Source organism: Pholis gunnellus, assembly GCF_910591455.1.
Source record: "Pholis gunnellus genome assembly, chromosome: 2".
NCBI lineage: Eukaryota > Metazoa > Chordata > Actinopteri > Perciformes > Pholidae > Pholis > Pholis gunnellus.
Window position 1 is genome coordinate 20018124 of NC_136536.1, and position 18858 is coordinate 20036981.

Here is an 18858-nt window from a genome sequence, read left to right on the forward strand (position 1 = left end):
CTTATGGCCAGAGGGCTGTTGGTCTGAAAACTCTGCAGTCCAGCTGGGACGATCCTGTTAGGGAAACAGTAAACAAGCCTCAGTCTCTCTTACTGGAGCATGTATGGCACATGACAGGGATACACACATCAACGTTGAAGAGGGAAGCGTGGGGATCGGAAAAAGTGCAGCAGACCGTGAGACAATCTCCACCCACGGGATCTTCCGAGTCGGACCAGTCGGCCCAAACGCCACCGAAAGCGGAGTGGACCACCCCAGGAGGAGAGCGGCTAGGATCAAAGGTTACTCCACTACCCAGCCCACTCCAGGCTAATGTCCGGTCGCAGGAAACCGAGATAGATGGACTGCAGGCTACTTGCTCCATCGTGTCATCCCGGATCAAGCTGCACTTGACTTGACCTTAAACAACAGCTGAATTTTTGCGATTTAAGAGATCAGAGGAGAATCCCGGGATCACATATCACAAAAAAAAAATCCATAAGCAAGTTATGCGTTTGTGTTCGTTAAGCCAGAGCACGGACCAAAATGCGTCCCGTGAGGAGCTACTGGCAGCTACCAGTGTGGTTTAGTTAGCTACAGTGTGGTTTAGTTAGCTACAGTTGTGGTTTTGTTGGCTACCGGTGTGGTTTAGTTAGCTACTGGTGAGATTTAGTTGGCTACGAGTGTGGTTTAGTTAGCTACTGGTGAGATTTAGTTGGCTACGAGTGTGGTTTAGTTAGCTACTGGTGAGATTTAGTTAGCTACAGTGTGGTTTAGTTAGCTACTGGTGTGGTTTAGTTGTGTGCGAGACGACATCGAGAGGAGACTGCTTGTTCAAAAGAAGGAGGTTAGCGTAGACGCTGCGATAGCATCCGTTATATCAGAACTGGAGAATATTTCTTCATTGAAGAGAGAGGTTTTCGCTCTTCTCCCGACTCGCTTTGGCAAGAGTTTGATTGACAGATGGTTCATCAAATCCTATGCCAAGTATTTTTTGAAAGTGCCTGCCCTTTTCTAAACAGTGACGGCTTTCTCAGATGGTTCTGTGTAACAAACCATCTGGCGAGTCAGGTTAGCACTTGCCGGGCGGACCGCAGGACAGAGCGCAGGATTCTGTGTTGATGAACGTTTTCCTGATGACCAGTTTTTGATGATGAGCTGCCATGTTGTCTGCCCATAGAATGCATTTGGTGCCGCTTTACATACCTCCTGATGCACAAGAACGCACTACAGTTTTTGTTTTCCTTGTGTAGGAAATGGGATACAGCTGCATTTAGTTTTGAATGCCTCTGTTGCATAATGACAAATATTTGTCCTTGAATCCCACAACTTGAGTCAACTAAGCAAAGCTCAGGGTGGCTGATACAGATATAATTTGATTTTTATAATGTGATATCAATACTGATTATTGTAATATGGTCCCTTTTCTGGAAATTCAAATCCAAACCATATGCACAGTGTCATCTAGTAAAAATAGAATGGATATGAGGGGGTGATTTACTAATTATTGTTATTATTATTTTTCTTTATTTAATTCATATAAAGTATGCCCTATACAGAGTCTAAAAGAATTCAGTAAAAGTGATCTTTCTTTCAGTCTTAAACTGCTAAAACAAAACACGTGCAGAGACAAATGCATACAGAATGCATCTATTCAGAGACCAAGCACTAAAATACACACAGACCAAAAACAGGCCCCATACCACTGAATGCTAGTTTGGCCCGATGATAAGTCCCATCCTAACGTCAGCCCAAGTGTTTAAAACTCTTACCTTGACAATTCCCACCCAATAGTTTCCCCATTTCTTCTCAATCACAATCAACTGATCACTACTTGTGTCTCTAGCGATGTCCGTGATATAAGCCAGTGAGCGCTCCACGCTTGATTATTGTGATTTAGTTTTTTGGGGGGAGCCACACAGGGACAACAGGACAAAGAAACAGCAGATGACTGAAACTTTGCTTCCAAGTAGGTGTGGCTGAGAGCAATGCTGACTATGTCCAGCTGCAGCTCCAGTGTGGCAGCTGCAGCTTCATCACTACCAAATGACCAGGAAGAAGAAAGCAGTAAAGGGTTACGTCATGTGTAACAGCTACATAATGTCATAACACACCAGTACAGCAGGTTGCCAATAGACAGTGCTCATATGGTTGGTTTAATTGATTTGGAAAGTGTGCTCCTAATGCCTCTGCTTTTTTTTTTTTTAGCTTAAACCAGTTAACAACAACTGTTCCTACCATGTGACACAATATAATGTACAGACTGACAACTTGACAGGTACAGTAAACATGACACCCCACTAGTCACTAGTCAGCTTACTGGTCAACTCAAAGCCCAGAGACACGTGTCCGTCCTCTCACGAGGAGACGTCAAACCAACGTCGTGCAAAATGTGCCCGTTTTCATTACTCCGGTTACTTTGAGAGGCACTCAAAGAGGGCAGATTTGTAAACAATTGTTGACGCAAACATAGACATATAACCAGCAGCATTTCTTCTCATAGCTCAGGTGTCAGTTTCTAAAATTATCAGGCAGCGTTAAAACTCAACTCAAGCCGCTTCCTATCGCCCCTTGAAGTATAACGCCTTTTTGAATCAGATGGGGTTTTTTTGACAGGCAAATTATCTGGACACGTTTCATATATTCAAAGACGTGAAGCGCTGAAAATGTTTCATTATAGAGTAATATGTTGTAACATATAACGATACTCGGAATAACAATAACATGGCAATGTGAGGACGGTGGGATTATGCGTAGCTATTAACGTTACTAGCTTGTCTAACGTTGACGCTAGCTAGCTAGCTAACTCATGTTTGGCCATCATGTATTGGTATGAAAACAACTTCTAGCTACTTACCGGGTCTTTGTCAACAATGTTCACTTTGAGGTCAAGTATGATTCCATGTCGCTGTCCACCACCAACGCTGAGAGGGCTTGTTCTAAGACAAATAAGTGTTATATTGGAAGGTTTTGCAGCACACAGCCATGACAACACGCCCATGCATTACGTCACTACAAATGCTGCCTTCACGTGCTCCCCGTAATAAACACAACAACTCCTGAATTCAAGGTTTGGTTTGATTTCAACTAACCGGCTCAGTAAAAAACAACAACGACGTGCTTAATGCTTTGCTGCATTTCTCTTTATTGATTGAACAAACATTGCTGTGGAGTTAAACAGAAGTTGGTTATTTTGTTGCTTATGCATCTTCAGTGCAATACAAACACGAGAAAACACTGAGAATATTTGCAAATGATGTCCATAACATTACTTTAATACTGCTATTGTGGCCTTCCTTGTATACTCCTCCCTGCTGATGACTGATGCTCTCATCTGTACGGTTCACTCCTCAGTCTGCAGCACACTCAGATTCAGAAGCCTACAAACAGAGGCAGCAATACTCATGAGGAATTATTACAGTACTAAAAAAACAACCACTGTATATCTCCCCCAAAACAGTTGCTTAACACACTGGACTCCATAGGAATAGGATATAACTTGGATAGCTCTATAGTAATTATAGCAGGGTATACGTTTTAACTTGGCAATGTGCAAATGTCTAAAACAGCAATCTACAAAGATCATTTTAAATCAAGTGAAATCGAACAAAAGGGCAAACACATGTCCCACAATTGCACAATCATCACTTATAATTAGGTCTTTGTCGGGCCCCTTGTGGCCCCGGGGACAGTCGGACATATTATTGACTCATGCCTCAGACCTGATACGAGTCCTTCTCTCTCATTTCTCAAATGATACATTAATGTCTGCAAGGAGTCACAGGGTTGAACCACTCAACGACCGAACTTCATAACAGCCATAGCAGTAATTTAATTTCCGATATGATCATATTCATATTGTGAAACACAGACAAAGGCTGATGTGAACTTGTTTATTAGAATTTTATTGAACTATTAACAACATGGGAGTGGCCATTCTTCATTTCCACTTCATTTCCCCCGGGTGTCTTGGGGCTGTGGGTGGAAACTTGAGCAGCCACAGACAACCCACACGATGCAGTGAGGAGCAGTTGGTTATTAAAATGAAGCTCGGGGTGAGCCTCTCAATGACACCCTATGGAAGTGTTTTGGGTTTAAATGTACTCAAACACTGTAACTAATGGGAACACGTTTTCTAAAAGCAGTCATAAACAATAATGTGCTGTTTGTTACAGGAGAGTAACAAAACAAATATAACCGGTTAAGAACAAATTAAATGCTCTAATGAGAAGTTGTGCTCCAGTTGTGGTATATAGCCTGATAAAGTGAATACAAATGACGCAGAATGTACAAAATAATTAGACTTACCAGTTCAACTAATAGTTCTGACCCCACACATAAGCCATTTAACAGAATGTACACAGAGCCTGTGAAGGTTTGTGTGTAAATTGGCTTAATGTTGTCCAATACTGCCCCCTGCTGACAAATACCGTGCTTCACAAATCCAGAGCGTTTTGTAAATGTACTCTTGTTAGATGCAGATTGTGACTTTATTTTTTTCAATGAAGTAATGTACTCGTTATGGGCGACTTCCTCTATATTCTATTAAATTACTTGAGTTATGTTCGTATCAAATGAAACAAGTATACAGTACGTCTTTGATTGAAAACAGTTACCGGTCAAGTCACAGGGATTGTGTCATAAAGAAATAAAATCATACTCCTGTGGCGGTAAATATTCGTCTCTTTGTAGATTAAATATTGTGTCTGCTACCAGGAAGTGTCGATATAAGTTGTTTCAACACAAAAGGAAATAATAATGTAGAACTTTTCATGTAGAAACGCTGACAGTAGTACTTAACCTGCTGCTGACAAATAGTCAAACTTTGTATTTAATTGCCACATTCTGAATGGCGATGAGGTGCTGCTTCATCGCTGTTGCATCGCATATGAAACCTCAGTAAATGATGTTTTTTCCATGTTTTTAAATCTTTTTACTTCGATCTTCTTACCATGTAAACAAAAAATGTTTTGAATACTATTCATTAATTTGTCATTAAACCAATATTTATCAAACTGCACTCAAAGGGAACTTTGATCCAAAATGAACACATGGGACATCAGCGTCAGTGAGTTTTATTACAATCAAATGAAATACTATTTGGCTCTCCAAAGGGAAAAAAAACAAAACAATTTAAGAGCATGTACCGTGCAGAGAGTACACCGTTGAGAATATCAGAATAGGGGTTCATTAATGTTTTCATGTATCAATGTTGTGTCTTGGGCAACAACAAATATGGCAACTGTAGGTTTATTATCTGATGAATGTGTTGCCTATCTCTACAAAATGACACCAACATTACAGCAGGCTTAATACTGAAAAAATACCCCAGATTATGCTGTTAGTGTCACGGTGGTGGACCTAAACTAAATCTCTGTTTAACATATAAATATGACAATAAATTAAAGCCAGCGAAAGCCCTCAAAGAGCTTTGTACAAATACGAAGAGGTACATAAACTATTCTGCATTAAAACAAGAAAATGAGGAATTCTCAAATCCTATCAATCACAGTGACGGCAAGCTTCCAGGGGGGGCCAGAATGATCCCGAACACGTAGAAAAGTCCCATGAGGAGGTTGAGCTTGGCCGTCTTCTGGGGGATCTTGGCGTAGCATCGGCTGCGGAACTGCTTCTCCAAAGGGAAAGCCATGGGCAGCGTGAGCAGAGGCAGCGCCATGCTGATGGTGTACCGGGTGGCGAGGATGCAGAACAGCACGTAGGGGACGAAAAGCAGCAGGTTGTAGAGGACGTAGGACAGCGTGGGGCCTATCAGGATGGCCAGGGTGACGATGCCCGCCTGCTTGTCAGAGTCCATGTCTCTGGTGTTGTTGCTGTGGAGGATGGCCTCCGTGTTGAGGGCCAGCGGCACGGCGTACACCAGCGGCAGCACCGACAGATAGCCGACCTGCACCGCGTGGGAAAACATGACCGCCAGCGGGCCGAAGGTGATGAGGATCACCACGTCTCCCAGGGCCACGTACTTGAGGCCGATGCCTGCGGGGGAAACACAGTTCACAGAGGGCCACGTGCAACCTTTAGATTAGCGATTGTTCGACAAAGTAAAGTACAGAGCTTCAGCGTCTGTTTTCACCGTTTTATTCATACTCTCTGGTTCCGTATGTGCAAATTAAAGAAGTCAACTGTAGTGCCTGGTACGAATTAAAACTATGGTACTGAGCCTCACAGGCAAACGCACTACACTAGTGCAAAATCAACACTGCAGAGACTGTGGTACCCTGACTTGTAGTCCTTAGTATGTTTTTTTTAAACACAAAATCCTTTACATCCCATAATGCATCAAATATCTTTTCATTCTGTCTGACAAACCCACCCACCCCCCCCCCCCCCACCCCAGGTTGTAATGCAGGGCTTCTGCTGTATTTGTAGTCTCAAAGCCCAAACTGAGATAACGGATTATCAGCGTTATTTACTCAGACTGGACAACGCACCGGATGAGCAGCACTCACCATGACGAGTCAAACTGACCTCTCCATGTGTGTCGGTGACAGTAGATTCCTATCATTATTTACTTTTAGGTAAAAAAAAAACACACCAAAACAATAATTGCCCCAAATCTGAAATTGAGGTTGCAACAGAAAATTGCATCCCATCATTACAACAAACTGCAAGATGTTTTGCGAAATGACATCGTGATGGACGTTGTGCATAGTTGTACACGTCTCCAGTCTAGAGAGTGAGAAAGCAACAGTCATTCAGAAACGCACTCCGCTTCATGAAGAAATGTAACACATCGGTGTCACCAACTGCCTTAAAAGGGCCGGTTGACCCAAAATACAGGTGACTGTGGCTCAGTTGGTGATTAAACATGAGGGGATCAGCTGATGCTGACAAATGTAAAGTAATAAAATGTTCTCAATTATAGGGCTCGGAGATAATTCAATTTGATAATATATAGTCTTCCAATGTTATCATGTCCTGATGAAATCACATAAAGATATCGTGATGAATATTAATGTTGTTGAAATTGATTATAAAAAAAAGCACATACTGACTAAAATTTCTGAGAGAATTGGAATAGATAAGAGTTATTTCATGGGAATACTCCAGGGTAGTTAAATTAAACTATTGTCTACATATATATATTATATATATATATATATATATATATATATATATATATATATATATATATATATATATATATATATATATATATATATATATATATATATATATATATATATATATATATATATATATATGTGTGTGTGACTAACGTCAAATGTTGCCTCAACATAAAGAAAGAGTGCGTGTGTGTGTAAGAGAGAGAGATTCAAGTTAATAATTCACTCACCTCCAGTGTATAAAAAAGAGCTGGACAGTCCCCCGAAGTAAATGAGGGCTAGGTGCTCCAGTCTAAGCGTAGACAGGAAGTAGAGCAGGGTGGCACACAAGCACCCCAAAGAATACAACAGTGCTCCGAACATAACGACGTCCTGCGGAGCCAAGATTTCATCCACTAGAGTCCTGTCGTCGCTCTTCTTGTGGTCAATCCCTTTGGAGAAGTCATAGTAGGTGTTCACGAGGTTTCCCGCCCCGTGGACCATCAGGACGGTCACCGCGCACACCATCAGGATGACCAAGTCCACAGAGCCCCCCAGTTTGTACGCCAAGGCGCTGCCGAGGGCCACCGGCGTGAGCGAGGCGCTGAAGCTCCACGGCCTCAGTGCGAGCACGTAGGCCGCACACTTCAGCCTAACGTCCGAAGCGACGCGGGCCATCCTCGACATGTGGTTCGTGCCTGGAGGATGATGGGCCACGTTACTCAGGCCAGTCTGCCATTCTTGGCCATTGTGACCATTTGATCCAGCCAGTACAAAAGTTTCCACCCTGCTTTGTTTCTGCTCTTTGGCCATTCTTCTGCAAAAGGGGGTCAGACTGTACCAGCAATGTTTCCAAATGTCAAGAGTCTGGGGTTCCTGTAGCAGTCAAAACATAGACAAAGTCACAAGTCTAGATAGGTATTGTACCAGTTCTATAATAAAGGGCTGAGTAACACATTTCAGAACTCTGAGGTCTAAAGAAATGTGTAGCAGCACTGTGTAAGCACAAACGTCAATTATTATACTAAGTTGGCATGATCAATTGGCAAGATTGTAGTCAAGACACTATGGATTAATATATATATATATTATACACACACACAGCATTCTTAAGTAAACAAATGCATTGATGAGTTTGTTAAATTATAATAGGGTTGCATGAAGTCTACATTTCCCATACTAAAGTTGCAATAACAGTATTGTGCCACACCTAACTCCTATGTTGGCAGTTTAATGTTGCCTTACTTACAGATCACAGTATAATTTATATTTTCATCAAGTTTAATTAAACATTCCCTTTTACATAAACCGACAGTTTAAGACTTTTTCCATACGTTACATTTTTACGGGGCACATTTACTTTTAAGTAAGAGCATTAATTGCATAATAAATATTGTTGCAGCAGATCTGTAAGAGACCAAAGCACTGGGTAGAGGGGAGGGGGGGGGGGGTAGTCTGGTATTAGCTATCTGCTGTGTAATAAAGTGAGTCACGTTACAGTAACGTTAACGCTCGTGCCACTTCGACTTCAAAGTAAAGTGGGTGTTTTTTGAAGGTGGACAAACGGTTGCTAATTGTCTGGCTTGCCAACACACGTGGCATTTCGTGTAATACCACCCACACTCAAGACACTGGAGAGACTTTGTTACTACCAAACACGCTTGCCTCCTCGATAAAGACACCGTGTCCAGAAGGGGCAAACAACCTCGGGCTAACTCCTGAGATTATGGGATTAAAGCTAACCGGCTAGCCACTGAGCTAATGTCTCTCTGCAGGGGCAGAGGGGAGGAAATGTCTGACAGCGGCTCTCACCTGTTATGTCTCCACCGTCCGACACAAACTGGCTTTCTCTCCACTTACAAACATATTTCTGTGCCCACTGACCCTGATACGGAGAGAGACAGTTACATGTCTAACGCGTCAACTTCGAAGGTACTTGACTGGTTGGCAACTGTAAACCGTTCTACACCTGATGGCCGCCATTTCCTCCGCCAGGAGTGCAACTTCGCACATGGGTCGGAGAAACAGCTTCTCATACAAAGGTTCCGACGAGCATTTTATTACTACAAACAATTACAAATACAAAATGTATATATATATATTTAATTTATAGAGAGGAGTTAAATACTAAACATAAATTAATTAGAAAGTTTATTCCTCAGATTATTAAGAATAATGCTGTAATTGCAATTTTTCAGATTGAATTAATGTTCGGTTATAAAGGCACAGACGTTGGATGAAAACCATAATTAGATTAGGCAATGGAATAGATCCCTGTACAGTAAAATGTTCAGTCAATTGGATAAATGTGTTCCTGCAGAGTCAAATAACAAAAAATGTAAAGTACATACTTGATAAGGGCAGCTGCACATGCACTGTGTTCACAATAATTAGCTGGAAAAAAAATCCTGTGATAGAAGAGGTATTTTCTTTTAACCATGAGTTACAATGTTGTGTTCACAGAGTTTAAACAAATCCAGGTCACCCCTCGAAGCCAACATGTACATGGATTTTAGAGCAAAGGCTGCAGCAATACGCATTGGCTTTAAAACATGTTAACTGACACCCCTTCATTATTTAAGCTGAAGTTGAGGGTCGCTGGAATTTTGACTCGCCACATGTAGGAAAAGCACAGGTGGAAGTAATATTGTCAAAGACGTATCTATTCCGCTTACGTGTCCCATAAACCAAGCCAATGAGTGAAATTGCACAACCACTATAACTGTGCGCATCAGTTGTGTTAGACCCCAGAGTCCTGATTTGATCTTCATAATCATGGTATTAAAAAGGGAAGCTCAAACTCAAGTTTTTCTGCCCTGTCTGCCCTGAAAGTGTCTGTGCATGATAAAACTACTACTTTTTTTCCTCCAGCAGCATTACATAAATCTCAGACAATCTTGTTCAAAATAAGCCATCTGATTCTGCTTCCACGGAGCTCCACCGAGTGGTTTGATGGGCAGAGCGCGTTTGGTTTTCATTAGATCGTCTCGACGCTGACCCAATGCCCCATCTACAGTAATATGAAACCAGAGCTCTGGCAGACGCACTGCGCGGAAGAGAGCCCAACAGATGCAGTCTGCACCGCTTTTACTACCCGGTCCGCAGGTTTAACTGCGCTGCCGCACACAGCACCAGAAGCTACCCACGTAGTAACAACACACTGCCGGACGGGTGCAATGGCCAAGGAGTAATGTTCGCGGGCATAGATGATAAACCTGCGTAGTGTTCTCTGAGGGATTATTTGTTTGTTTGTTTCCCCCCTGGAGGTGTGATATCGCAGCCATGGCGTGCTGTCAGACTCCCAGAAGTTTGCGAAGAGGCGAATGGGGCTTCGCTCCTCTGCTGGCTGCCGCGCTTCTCAGTATTCTGGTCGCAGGGATGCAACAAACCACCGCGTTTCCCTCCTGGAGGTTAGAGGTATGCTGTGACCACTTCATGATATGTAAGAACTGTGACTGCGACCGCGAGGTCCAATATAGTGTCAAGTTTGTCATTTTCAAATAGTGTCCTTAATCATTTTTTTTAAAAACGCAACCCTAAACTCCATTCAAAATTCTGTGACTTAGCATTTGCCATACGTTTCTGTGAAGCTATATACTAAGAATGGTGTTTGCTTGACCTTATTTTATATTATTAAAAGCCACTTTTTAATTCGGCATATTGTTATTACACGAGGCAGAACTTATTTTAAACAGTAGGCTAACTCATTTTTAGTAGCCTCAATGATTCAACACTCACTGTCTTGCAACAATACAGTAGTAGCCAGTGTGAAGCAATTATAATGTAATAAAGTGATACTTAATGGATACCCCATTTCACCAAAAGTACATACAGATTGTGTACATTTGACAGCGAGTAAAATAAAATTGAACTATTCAGGTCTTCAGCAGATAATGACGGGTGTCAGGATGAGGTCCGACAACAGAATCAATGATTTTTCAAAGTAGCCGCATCATTCACACTATTTTCTTTAACTTGTTCTTATGCAGAAGCTCTGCATAAGAACTGTCCATGTCATTTCAATCATTTCTAGTGTCTTAGAACGTATAATTAGTTGGACATCATCACGTGAAATCACTCAGTTACAGCCCATGGCAGTGCATTTCAGATCGAATTAATGTTCGGTTATAAAGGCGCAGACGTTGGATGAAAACCATAATTAGATTAGGCAATGGAATGGATCCCTGTACAGTAAAAATGTTCAGTCAATTGGATAAATGTGTTCCTGCAGACTGCCTCCCCACCCACTGTGGTACAGAGCCTGATGGATCGCTTTATGTCATTTCCTTTGCCACACACTCTCATAATGTGTCAATCCAGAAGACTGCTGCTGAGGATTACACAACTGCCCAGCTTCTACCAGAACGAATTGCACCATAAGTGAAATAGTTATGAGAGTCTAAATTGATCGCTTAGTTCATAAAGTCAGGTCAAAATGCAGTCAAAGAGCATTTGGATGTGTTTTCTTATGTATACTGAAATACAATACACTATTGCTATCATTTAAAATCTAGAGATGTATCAGAAATGCATGAAAACACACAATATTTTTCTATATTACGATATCCCATTAATTATCACTGTCAATGTTGACAATCAATTTGTGTATACCTGTAATCTGTGACAAATTCAGAACGTTTGAATTTGTTGAATTATGAACAGAAATGAGCCTTTGTTTCTCTGAATAATCCCTGTTTTAACAGTCTCACGGACGGAGGTTAAACTCTTGCAGACTGTCCCCCCAGGATCCTCTGGGATCCGTCCTCAGATCTTTTGCCCTCAGAGTCTGCACTCCCCGCTGGCTTCAAGGTTTAGTCTAGAGAGTTTGTTTCGGCCCTCGTGGTTTATGGTTCATCTCTATTCGTGCCAAAGTCTGACATTAGATTTGCAGTGAAAATAACGAGACGCGACACTGAAAGAACTGCACTGGCCTCGCTACATTAAACACTTCATAAATCACAGGACGCAAGCCTCCGGTGCGTTAGGTAAGGTCAGGAAAGCAACTGTTGCAACAATGACCAGTACATATAATGCAATACAGAAACATCAAATTGAACGTGAGAGCAAGAGAGGCCATCAAGTTCAACAGCAGTGTGGGACAGAGGGTGCCTGCCCCCCCCCCCCGTTTCACTATTTTGGTCAGGAAATGAAGGAAGTACTGCTTCCATTTGTCTTGACTGGGCGAAGCAGGAACAGGAACCACAGCATACGGAGTAGAATACAAAGTGAAGGGAGTGTCTGGGATGTTTTTGCTCTCCATCTTCAGTACTTTTCCCAAGTAAGGCAACATGCACTGGAGCGTTTGTTGCACACGTCTACCGGTTGTGATCAAAGACAGATTTTCCTTGCTACACGTATAAATATGAATTATGCTTGGGTTCTGAAGAAGTCAAATTATGAAAGATTGATAAAAAGTCACCAAAATGTGTATGATTTTGTGTGAGCAGAATTATGTTTTTCTTGCTCATTTAATGCCAGTGCGATGATTTTCCTCCCAGTGTACTAATCATAGTACGGTATGATCGTATACACCATAAGGGTCTCGGTATGCTTTAAACAAACCAGATATTATTAGGTGTCGTCTGACCATGTTCACAGCTGTCACGGAGGCGAGTGAGACGCGATGAATCGCACAAATGGGGACATTTGACAACCGCACATCCTTTCTGTCAGTGTAGCACACGGTTGTTCATTGAAAGTGACGGCAGTCAGGGGCGGCCTGGGCGCCGGGAGGTTTGGGAAGTCCGATTCCACTCCAGCTCACCTAGGCTTGTCTGGCCGGTCTTGCTTTGATTCAGTGCAGTGGTGACGTGCTTATACGAACTGACGAGGCAGGTGTTGGCGAGACATCCTAAAGCGTCTTAAGGTCCTCAGCATCCTCAGATTCTCCAAATATCACAAACACTGTATTAGTATCAAAATCACTGCCAAAAGATGTTTGGCTCACACTTTCTGTCCGCTCACATAAAAGGCCTCTGCGTCCTAAAGTCCCAGAATTTCAGTCCCAGTACGTCCCTAATGGCAGTAGTTTGTGTGAGAGAAAAGAAGAGAAGCTTGAAACGGACTACTTTCACACCTCCACACACTTGGCCAAACGCTGTGTAAAGTGAGCGTTTTTGTTTGATTGTCTGCTTTGAAAGAACTTCAGATTCCGAAAGGTAGTTTCTGACGCTGTTAGACAATCGAACAACAAGTCATTTTGAAGCATATTGAGGCCTTTTGTGGTTGGCATGCCCTCTTTATCCCCTCACATCTCACTCTGGATTTACGGTTGTTACGCTCGTCAGTCTGCAAAGCACATAGTTATGGTTCAAATATGTAGTGGCCCATTGTAAATAAATCAAGATTTCGTGGTACAGCACAGAATGTGCTCCTTGGGTCAGAGTCACGGCCCGACTTCAAGTGTTGGAAAGTGGATTTATTACTTAAACCCGTCTCCTCGAAAAGTAATAGATTTGATTAACTGATGTTACGCTATTATGGAATATTGCAGCCAAGGAAAACTACAGCTTCAGTCACAGATTATTAATGAAAGCAATAAAATGAAAAGTACACATGGACGGCCTTTCAAAGCTATAAAAATATTGATGATTTGGAATAGATGCTGTCCATCTTCAAAGGGACATCAGACGCAGCTTATCTGTGAAAAGGCTCATTCTTTATGTTTGGAAAGCACTTTAACTGCTGACCACTTCCTGTTTCCATGAGATGGAATGCCCTCGCATGAAAAATGCGACGCGTAACATTCAGACGCAAGGCCCTGAAATAACAGCAACCGAGCGCAGCTGTATCTGTCAAGATCGCAAATGGAGTTCACTTAAGTGCGAGGTGATTAATTAAAGGTTTTTCTTTGTCCAAGGAAGAAGCTTACACCACTGTGTTGCTCATCGGGATCCGCAAAGAGGCCCAGTCACAAGTGCTTCACCTCTCCAGGAACAAGCGCTACACCCTCACCCCGGAGCAGCTCAAATGGGACAAGTTCAAGCTAACATACAAGTATTCCTTTGCACAATTCTTCCTCGAGTCAACACAACAGCAAAGTGCAGTCGTAGGGGGGGGGGGGGGGGGGGGCTGGCTTTTGGTAGACAACATTAATGTAACTGCTTGAGCAAAACAGTGACTTCATCTCTTTCATATTGACAGTGGATGTTACCAACTGATTCAAATTAAAAGTATCCATGTCAGTCTAAGCCTAGCCGAGATATAAGAGAATATCAAGTAATGGAGCTGTTCTTGCAGCGCTTGTGGGAATTCTGTCTGAACAGTAGCCATTGTGTTTTGGCAGATCCCCCCTTGCTGCAGAAGAATGTGTGTAGAGACCAGTAATAACCACATATCGCTGTTGTTTCTGAGCAGGTTGCTCTCCTTCCCTACAAACTTGATAAATGCCAGCGACACGCGCCGAGGCATCGCCAAGGCTTTTGGCATGTGGAGCGACGTCTCGCCGTTCAGCTTCAGAGAGGTGCCAGCTGACCAAGATGCAGACATGAAGATCGGTGGGTACTCTGCATGTGGCTGCTTCAATCCCCAACAGATGTTCATTGGCCCCCGAGCTCCAGACTTCTTCGCCGTCGTTACTGTTTTTCTCTCCGCGCTGTCAACGCAGAGATGACTTCGCCTCCAAGCCTATTAAATCAAACTGCCGCGACTATTACCGAGTTTATATTCGGCATGATTCATAATTCTGAGTGAAAAAAAAGAAACACTTAACCTCCATACATGTCGGCCCATGGCGGAGCAGCCCAAGTTATGCTTTATCTGTCCCTTTGGGTGCAAAGTCCAGGGTCCTGCATAAATTGTCAGGGACAGTGAGAGGTGAAGGCTGAAGAAAAAGCTTTCACTTTTGTAATTTATCATCCCCTGCTGTTGTCTACGCAGAGCAGAAATAATGGAGTGAGGGTTTCCCTCCTCGGCTCTGAGGTATGTCTTTCTCTCTCTCTCTCTGTCTTGGCAGGCTTCTACCCCGTCAACCACACCGACTGTCTGCAGTCCTACTTGCACCATTGTTTCGACGGCATCACAGGAGAATTGGCTCATGCGTTCTTCCCGCCAACTGGCGAGATCCACTTCGACGACCACGAATACTGGATTCTGGGAAACATGCGCTTTAGCTGGAAGAAAGGCATGTGTCTGTAGCGTGTTTGTTGAAACTGCAAATATTTAAACCATAAGGGGATGGATGCTGGTCAGCTGGTGGCGTGCAGGGCAACTGAAAGAGAAAATAATCAAACGGTATCTGTGTTGCAGGGGTTTGGCTGACGGATCTCGTCCATGTGGCAACTCATGAAATTGGCCACGTCCTGGGACTCATGCATTCCTTGAGCCCGAAGGCTATAATGCACCTGAATGCAACTCTGACAGGGCGCAAGCTAATCACACAGGATGAAGTGTGGGGCTTGCACCGTCTCTACGGTACGTTGACGATCCTTCTTACTTTTCCACCAGAACACAAATGGGAAAGCTCTTCTCTTTGGGCTTTGACAATTGTGAATACATCTGACGACGTTGTCAGTCATCCAGGACACAGGATGTCTAGAAGTAGTAAGTCGAAGGCAAAACTTATTGGGTCTTGAAGACATTTTGCAATTCCTCCCAAAAAGTGAACCACTGAGGCCTCTTAAAGGAATGGAAAATGTCCTCAAGACCTAAAGAAGCAAATCCAGTTCTAAAGCTGGGATCAGACTACATAATAGGCCTGATCGCCCGACGAAAAGGGCTGTGTGTCATAGGGGAAGACAACTGAGACGCCTCACAGCAACTTTCTCAACAGGTTCCCTGATGTTGGCTGAGACATGCCAAAGCAAAAGAGGAATGATGCTGTTGATGCTTTCAGGTGGAACAGTGAAGTCGGTGCTTGGCACCACCTTCCTGATCACCTGAAGGCCATGAAAGTCATGAAAGACAGCAGGCTATGACTGTCTCTCAGCCTAGTCAGGGCAAGAATTTAAGTGACGGCTTCATCTGACACATCTCCAAAAGGTTAAAGATATTGTGTGGTCTGATCCCAGTGTGAGAAGAATTACTTCTTGAGAAGAAGCAGCTGTACGAAACCTCTAAAAATCCAATCCAAAATGTTGACCACAATCGACCAGAATGTAGACCACAGTTTGTCTTTGACGACTGACTCTAATGAATGTTGTATAAACTACTCATGAGTCATCATTAGCGTGTATTAAGATGAGTCATTTTCATTGGAACCAAAAGTAGATCGGAGATCCTAATACTTTTGCTTCCAACTTGTCTGATCCTCTTCCCACTTGCTCCGTCTGCCCCTCTCCTCCAGGATGTTTGGACCGCTTATTTATCTGTCCGGCCTGGGCTCGGAAAGGCTATTGCAACAGCAAGCGGAAGCTGATGCAGAAGCACTGCCCCTCCAGCTGTGATTTCTGTTATGGTAAGATGCAGGGGAGGGGGGGGGGGGGGGGGGGGGGGGGGGGGGGGGGGGAGTTTTCCTTCAATTGAGCAGCGCAAGGAGCTGCTGTGAACCGTTTGCCAATGGAGCAACGGGAGCAAAGAAGTCCAGCCATGCAGAGCGGCGATGGGGGTTTTGAAGAATCAGATGTGAAGGGAGATTACACTTGCCACTGGAGCAGTTTGTCTGTAGTTCTGGAGAAGACCAGCGTCCACAGGGAGGAAATGTGCGTTTTAGCCCAGAACACTGACAGAGCAGAGCAGGTGCAGGTTGATCGATGTCTCCACACCAAGTATTGACAACACACCAGCAGTCTGACAGCCTAAGCCACTTCAGGTTTATTGCGGGGCGCGCTGGTGATCAGGTCATCCTGTTGCACAACAGGAAACGGCTCCTCTTACCCATCGCAGCCCATAGATTGTTGTGGCTTTTGAGGAGTTTTGTCAGCAACAAGGGTCAGCTTGGAGAGAGGCAAAGAGGATACGATTCCTGGCTCGCTGTAATCTGTTCCTCATTGTTGATTGGGAGACTTTGTACGGCTGTGGAAAATTCCTGAGCGACTCCAAACCGCTGGAATTTCAGACTGTGGCTTGAGGGTTAGAGACACACAAGGTCAATTTGGATTTTTGCGGCATTAACGAGAGTGACTGTTTTTTAAGCAGACTTTGGGTTGATCACAAGGCATGCCTGTTGTGTTTGTGTTTGTCATAAACCAGATGGGAGAGATTATACTGATAGGACAGCCGCGGCGCCGGCAGCTCAGGGGGTTGTGAAAAGCCCATTAAGTGACGCGATGAGGGTCTGTGTCCAAAAGGTTCACAATAATCAAGAGTTTCAGCGAGGGAAAGTTGGAACGCCTCCAGACTATTAAATACACAGGTGTAGGATCATCTTTCTTATTTTGTCTTCGTTGCTCTCAGACGCTTGTTGCAGTCAGGATCATTTTAAGGTCACAAAGGGTCTGATCTTTGTTTGTCTCATATTGGATCATCAGCTTTAAGTGTTTCCCTTCCAATCCTCTTCAGAATTTCCTTTCCCCACCGTGGCTCCCACCATGACACCCCCGAGGACCAAACACAAGCTGGTCGTCGAGGGCAAGAAGCTCACTTTTCGCTGCGGGAAGAAAATAGCATCGAAGAAAGGCAAAGTATAGTGAGTATCTCTCTCTCTCTTTCTCACAGTCCCGCTAACCGCATTGGGTTTCACTGAGCGGCATCTAACGTGCGACTCCCGTTTCAGCTGGTACAAGGACGGGGAGCTGCTGGAGTTCTCTCACCCCAACTACATCTCCTTGAAAGACGACCACATTACCATCGTGGCCAACGCCATCAACGAAGGCACATACACCTGCGTTGTGAAGAAAAAAGACAAAGTCCTCACGAAGTACTCGTGGAGAGTGCGCGTGCGCTTCTGAGGGCCTCCTCCGCACACTGAACGGGACGCATCCACACACGCGGTCACATGGGGACCTCGTTCACAACACACGCGGTCACATGGGGACCTCGTTCACAACACACGCGGTCACATGGGGACCTCGTTCACAACACACGCGGTCACATGGGGACCTCGTTCACAACGGGCACATATTTGTTTTTAGAAAGAAAAAAAGTTTTTTCTGTGTCTTCCACGTCTAATCGACGATTGTCACTGTGTAAATGCGTGTTAATATGTGCAAAATAATAAATGATCCGTGACAAGTAGAACTCTAGTGGAAATACCACCTGACTGTGAAAAGATGTTCATGGCAGACGCTGCGGTTGTTCATTTTATTTGGTGATGAAAGATCCGTGTGGCGTTTTTGGACAGCAGCGTCTACTCTGGCTTCATAGAGTCTGGATTTGTTCAAAGCTCTTTCTACTGCTCGGGCAGTAATGGTCCAAGGCCACCCAGGGGTTCTTGAGGGGCGCCTACCAAAAATGTCAACTAATTAGATTTTACTTCTCATATACAAACCCTGAGAAAAAGTGTCATCCAGAATACATCCATGTGTTTGTTTAGGGGTCTGAACAACTTACAGAAGCCATTGCTTTGATGCATGCCTTTCGGATAATTTACACACTGATCAAATTAAACGACTTAAGCCAGAGGAAGCGATGCCGTCTGCATCCTTTGGAACCATTTGGCCCGTAAGCCACATATGGAACACCTCAGACGTCTAGCTTACTTTACTGGCCTCACAGTGAAGCCAACGGTCTGCCCCCAGAGACAGCGCAGTCAGTTCCACTCGCAGCTCATTCCGTCCCAGTTTATTCAACACATCAGGTGTAATAATCTGCATTAGGGCTCCGGTGGGGGCCGGTGATGTTTAAAAGTGATAAATGAACACTTCCATTTAGCGCTGGCTTTAGACATCTCAAGACAAGGGTTTTTTTTTTTCTTCTTTTCAGTGCCTGTTTCTGTGAA

The 18858-nt window shown here is 43.7% G+C and overlaps 3 protein-coding genes across 4 annotated transcripts in view; 1 reads left to right on the top strand and 2 right to left on the bottom strand.

Annotated features, from left to right (window-relative positions):
* The window catches only part of mib2 (MIB E3 ubiquitin protein ligase 2), a 39983-nt gene extending 37033 nt beyond the window's left edge, over window positions 1–2950 (bottom strand). Inside the window, exon 1 of the mRNA XM_079170013.1 lies at window positions 2837–2950. The gene's annotated coding sequence lies outside the window, so the exon portion shown is untranslated. The remainder of the gene's footprint in view (window positions 1–2836) is intronic.
* A 2088-nt stretch (window positions 2951–5038) lies between these two features.
* Window positions 5039–9018, bottom strand: ubiad1 (UbiA prenyltransferase domain containing 1). Its single transcript, XM_079169064.1, has 3 exons — window positions 8856–9018; window positions 7295–7919; window positions 5039–5973 (listed from the first exon to the last, which is right to left on the bottom strand). The coding sequence occupies exons 2-3, from the start codon at window positions 7854–7856 to the stop codon at window positions 5486–5488; spliced, it is 1050 nt and encodes a 349-aa protein (XP_079025190.1). The 5' UTR covers window positions 7857–7919; window positions 8856–9018; the 3' UTR covers window positions 5039–5485.
* A 1052-nt stretch (window positions 9019–10070) lies between these two features.
* Window positions 10071–18806, top strand: mmp23ba (matrix metallopeptidase 23ba). Of its 2 annotated transcripts, none has more exons than XM_079176418.1 (8): window positions 10071–10460; window positions 13903–14039; window positions 14400–14539; window positions 14998–15165; window positions 15291–15455; window positions 16327–16437; window positions 17481–17607; window positions 17695–18806. In XM_079176418.1, exons 1-8 carry the CDS (start codon window positions 10326–10328, stop codon window positions 17867–17869), a joined length of 1158 nt encoding a protein of 385 aa, XP_079032544.1. In that variant the 5' UTR covers window positions 10071–10325; the 3' UTR covers window positions 17870–18806. The 2 variants fall into 2 exon arrangements, with proteins under 2 accessions (XP_079032544.1, XP_079032545.1); XM_079176419.1 differs by having other exon boundaries at window positions 13907–14039.
* Window positions 18807–18858: the final 52 nt, after the last annotated feature.

Excerpts from the sequence above, each read along its gene's own strand:
- ubiad1 (XM_079169064.1), bottom strand. The coding sequence starts at position 7,856 with ATGGCCAAAGAGCAGAAACAAAGCAGGGTGGAAACTTTTGTACTGGCT. Across the intron at positions 5,974-7,294 it reads CTCTTTTTTATACACTGGAG|GCATCGGCCTCAAGTACGTG; the intron begins GTGAGTGAATTA and ends TTTCCCCCGCAG.
- mmp23ba (XM_079176418.1), top strand. The coding sequence starts at position 10,326 with ATGGCGTGCTGTCAGACTCCCAGAAGTTTGCGAAGAGGCGAATGGGGC. Across the intron at positions 14,040-14,399 it reads AAGTTCAAGCTAACATACAA|GTTGCTCTCCTTCCCTACAA; the intron begins GTATTCCTTTGC and ends GTTTCTGAGCAG. Across the intron at positions 15,166-15,290 it reads GCGCTTTAGCTGGAAGAAAG|GGGTTTGGCTGACGGATCTC; the intron begins GCATGTGTCTGT and ends TCTGTGTTGCAG.